Here is a 5041-nt window from a genome sequence, read left to right as displayed (position 1 = left end):
TTTTTTTTTTTTTTTTCCTATTCTGCATAACTGGATGACTTATCCTCAACGCTAGCAGAAGACCGGAGGTTTAATCTCTCCGAGGAACGCCTCATGCCAGAGACGGGACACAGCCGAGGGCAGGGGCCGTGGTCTTAGCCGGCTTAGGCTGCTGTAAGAGAACACCACAGGCTTGGTGGCTTATAACAAACATGTATTTCTCACGGTTCTGGAGGCGGAAGTCTCCATTCAAGGCGCTGGTAGGTTTGGTGTCTGGCGAGGGCTTGCTTCCTAGTTCTCGGTGCATCCTCACAGGGTGGGAGGGGCAGGGAGCTCTGTGGGGGTCTCTTTTATAAGGACCGTGGCCCATCATGTCGCTGCACCCTCATGACCGTGTCACCTCCGAGAGGCCCCACCTAACACCGTCCCTTTGGGGGTTAGGATTTTAACAAAACATGCACATACACATACGTGCACGCATGCACGCATACAGACTCTAGGAGGGAGACTGACGTTTGCTTCTCTAGGGAATATAACGAGCTTTAGCAGGAACGGTGACAGTGACCACAGAGGAATTGGCCGTCCACATTCCCTGGGGAAGGAGCCCACAGCCTTCAGACCCCACTCCGGCGCTTAGAGTTTCAAACATGGTGTTAGCGCTTCACTCTTAGATAGGAACAGTAAACCAAGGATCGCTGAACATCTTCATAGAACCTTCGAGATGAAGGCGGGATGTCAGAACAAGCAGAGAAGCATCAACTTGAAACAGTCTATGCAAGAAGAAGGAAACATCTAAATGTCTTAAATGTTTGTTTAGGTAATAATGTGGTGCCTCCATGAAAAACAGCAATATTTGGAGGCAAAGTTGAAAGAAAGGAAAACCTAATAGAATTGTGGGAAGAATAAGTTGAGAAAATATCCAGAAAGTAGAGTAAAACCAGATTGAAAAAAGGACACAAGTAGCCAGAATCAATTTAAGAAGTTGAGCATCTGAATAATAAAGGAGTTTCGGGAAGAGAAAACAGGCTGGGAAATTTTTTTAATCATGAAAATTACCCAGAACTGAATTCATGAGTTTCCAGATCCCAATGCTCAGCAAAATGGATGAAAACAGACGTACACGAGTATACTGTGGTGACATTTTAGCAACGCTAGAGACGCAGGTCCTGCAAGCTCCCAGAGAGACAAAGTCACCTGCAAAGGGCCAGGAGTCAAAACGTCCTCAGACCGCAGGAGCCTGGCGGGAGCTGCGCCCTCACAGCGGACGGAAATGAGCTCCGGCTTCGAATTCGAAACCTGACCAAAGAATCAACAGGATAAAGGCGTTACCGCACGTAAAAATTTAAGCTACCAAGAAGCTACGGGAGGATTGAATGACGATAGAGAAGCACAAGCCGAAAACTGGAGGGTGTCCTAGGAAACAGGCCCTTGGCTTTGGGGCTGGGGGAGGGGCGGGCACACCAAGTGTTGCCGAGCGCATGGCCGGGATGTGCACGTAATGGGCAGTGTCGAGGCCGGAGTTGGTGACGAATCCATGGAAAACTAAGCAGTGGGCAGGGAAACAGGCAGTTACTAATTCTTTCATAATAAAGCAACGAGTCGCGTAGGGCTTGGCTCAGCTGCGTGTGATAGTATTTCCGTAGTCTTGGTAACGCCAGCGTGGGTCCTGTGTGAGCGGGTGATGCACAGAGGCACGCTTAACCTTCCCCTTCCACAGGGGGCGGTCGCTTATGATGCCCAAAACTGAGAAATGAAAGTAGAAGTCAATGGGAGCTTGTTATTCGGAGATACAGAGCTAAGCACCCAAGCAAATCAGCTAAAAGATTCTTTTCAATGATTTCCTTTGGGGACGGGGAAATGGAGAGGCAGGCGGTTTTGGAGAAGGCACCACCTGTCACTGTCGACTTAGGCACCGTGCCTGTGTGATAGGCCCTTAGAATGAAGCAGACAAGGTCTCCGTAGAGGAGTCTCAGAAAGCGAGGCTGGGGAGAGGCCCGCGGCAGGTGGGGGCTGGCGCCGTGGCGGGGAGAGGAATTTGTTTTTAAAGTGCGGGAGATTGGAGCACACGCTGGCTGGTGGGGCAGGAGGGCTTGGGGCTTGAGACGAGCGACCAGGCGAGGCGCACACATCTACCGTTAAGGAGGAAGCAGGGAGCGCCCACCCACGCGCTTTCTCTTCGATGGAGTCACCAGCAAGGTCATCCGGAGAGAACAAGGCAAGTCTAGGACGGACGGGGAGGAGATGAGCGGAAGCCGCCCACGCCGATCGCCCGTAGGACCAGCCTCGTGGGAATGAAAACCGTGCTTTTAGCCGGTCTGCACTTTTTCCTCTAGCTGCCTAGGTGTGGGAGCAGAGCAGGCACATGGTGAGTCAGATGCAAACAGTGACATGGAGGGCGGGGCAAGGTCCAGGGACGTCGTCCTGACCTGGACGCCCAGGCGCCGGGCCGTGTGGGGCCCCGCGTGTAGCAGGCCATGCTCCGTTCCGATGGTGTGGCGCCTGCCTCTGGGGCTGGCCCGCCGGATGGACAAGGAGTCTGGACACCTTTTGAATCAGGCTACCTGTGGTTTAGTGCTTTCCCTCCAGCCTTGCCTTTGCCATCAGCTCCTCCTAGTCACCCGGGACCTCCAGGCTTTGTGGGGCGTGGTGCATACCCGGGGATTTCTGGTGGATGGTCCAGTTGACCAATGAGGCAGGCCCAGGGGCCGTCTAGACCCCGCCCCAGACAGAGTAAGACCTCGCTTCACCCTTTCCGACGACGTCCCTCTGGACATCTTAGCCTTAGGCTCTGAGGGCTTCTGTCACATTTGGAGGGGACGCTCACTTCCTCCCTGGGCTGCCGAAGTCCGGGTTCCCCAGGGGAGCCGGTGGTTGCTGTCCCGCAGATTCCTCGGCACCAGTGGTTTTATTTAGTTTATATTCCTAGTGTCCTGGACTACGAGGTGGGATAAAGAGAGAGAGGGAGCTGTCTGACTTCTCTGCTTGGGGCTCCATTTGCTGCAACTGAACATGCAAAATGCAGCTCCTGACGGCTCCCCCTCCACCCCCCCCGCCCCTCCCCCGCCAACTGTCCCTCGCCTCTCTCTCCCTCCCCCCTCTCAAGTTGGCACCACCACGCAAGTTCTTTTGACTTTACCTCCAAAGTGTCCTGAATCCACCCATTTCCGTCCGTCTGTCCTGCCTCCTAGACCTCTCATCTCTCCTGGCCTGCGGTGGCAGCCTTCGGCCGCTCTTTCTCTGGCCCATGTCTTCCATTCTCCGTGTGAAAAGACATGCAGTCTTAAAATGAAGACTAAATCATGTCACCCTCCTGCCTAAAACCCTTCGGGGGTTCTCGCTGTAATCGGAACGTCAGTCTGACTCGGACTGCGGGCAGAGAAGACCTCTTAGCAAAGCCGGATTTTCTTCTCTACCTTCGCCCCAAGCTCGTCTTTTAAAGGACCTTACCGAAGGCCCTAAGAAATAGCCAACACGACATCAACATACTGGGTTCAGTGGTTCTGGACTTTTTAAGTAATAATTTTACTAATATACTACGTTTCTCTAATCTGGACTCACCGTAAAACAGATACCATTTTAATCGGTTGTTTCGCAACTACATAATAAAGGGACGCTGGCTTCCGAACCTAAAGTCCTAGGGACCTCACCACCCTCTGTCCTGCCTCCTCCACCCAGCACTTCCTCATTTTAGGGACTGTCATAATAGCCCCACTTACAATGACCAGATTCAGAACAGGACATTTAGGGCTGTGAGTAGCCCGAAACCAAAACTCTTTAACAGGCATTGAGCAAAAAATGTTATGATTTCACCCAGACTGCAGAGGAGGGCAGGCTGCAGGCCCGTGACACCTTGGCGCCGTGCCGAGGAAGCCAGGGGCTTTGCCATCCTCAGCGTTGGCTTTGCTCCAGGCCGGCTTCCCAGCAACAAGCCATTCGCAGCCGTTCTGGGCAGTGTGTCCAGATGCAGCGCCGTCAGAAGAAAGCCTGTCTTCTGCTCTCTGAGAAGCAAAAGAAACCGTCCCCAGAAGGGTCCTTAGCCAACCTCAGATCTCAGCGGTCAGACTCGGGTCACGTGCCCGTTCCTGCGCCAGGCACTAGCAAAGAGGATGGTTTCAAGTAATCAGTTTCCTTTCCTGGAAGCTGAGAGGTGCTCAGCTTCCTTTGATGCACGTGGCTGTGCAGAAGAGAATAAATACGTAAAATACCGGGGCTCACTGGAGAAGGAGGAAGAGGAATGGGCAGCCACTGGTGCCAGTTATCCGAGGTATAAATAGGTCCCACTTCGGAGATGAATTTAGCATTTACGAAGTGCCTCCTACACGTACACACTTAGGACTGTGTGTACATTATTTCATTCAGTCACCGCAGCAAATGGAGAAGCAGACGATGAAACAGGCTCTAGAGTGACGCTGTGGGACATGGAACGGAGCTTAGGTTAAAACTCAAGCGCCATCCCCAAACCCATGGAATATCCACGGCCACCATGGGAACAGTTAGATACAACTCTCCAAAAGAGTAAATAAACGAATAAAAAGTAAACCCCACGTTTGTTAAAAACAGAAAGCACAGAAGGCTTGTTCGGACACGACACTCCTCAAACCACATTTTACTCCCGATGAAAGAATGTAGCTGTTGTAATTAAATAGGACCGGAGTGGCAACTGGAATTCTTGGGGAAGCACCCCAAAGTGCTTCCGGAGCCTCTGAGGCTCCATGGGACATGCCGAAGACACCATCAGCCAGCCACGTGCAGCCCAGGCGACCCTGACCCTCTAGGTCCTGGAGTGGCTTAGGTCCCCTCCGATCACATTGATCTCGAAGGGGATTTTGAAGATGACACGCTTGTTTTGTAATTAGTGCTCTGGCCCTCTGCCCAGAGAGGTGACAAAACAGCCCTGGCTCTTAGATAACCATCTAAGTTCATGGTGATGACTCGTACCAGAAGGGGACCGGGACCTGGGGTGAGGCCCAATGGTTTTGCTGATTGCATTCAGTCCCCGCGAGACCTTTGCCCTCGAAGGCTGCTTTCGTTTCGGTTTGATTAACATAGTGACCGAGCGATC

General features: G+C 52.5%; 1 protein-coding gene across 1 annotated transcript in view; it reads left to right on the top strand.

Annotated features, from left to right (window-relative positions):
• Positions 1–3312, top strand: part of FBXO18 (F-box protein, helicase, 18) — a 41529-nt gene extending 38217 nt beyond the window's left edge. Inside the window, exon 17 of the mRNA XM_023524965.1 lies at positions 3271–3312. Within this exon, the coding sequence (XP_023380733.1) occupies positions 3271–3297 (27 nt within the window). The 3' untranslated portion in view covers positions 3298–3312. The remainder of the gene's footprint in view (positions 1–3270) is intronic.
• Positions 3313–5041: the final 1729 nt, after the last annotated feature.

Source organism: Pteropus vampyrus, unplaced genomic scaffold, assembly GCF_000151845.1.
Source record: "Pteropus vampyrus isolate Shadow unplaced genomic scaffold, Pvam_2.0 Scaffold513, whole genome shotgun sequence".
Classification (NCBI taxonomy): Eukaryota; Metazoa; Chordata; class Mammalia; order Chiroptera; family Pteropodidae; genus Pteropus; species Pteropus vampyrus.
The sequence above is the reverse complement of the archived record's forward strand: the minus strand, read 5'-3'. Positions and strand labels throughout refer to the sequence as shown.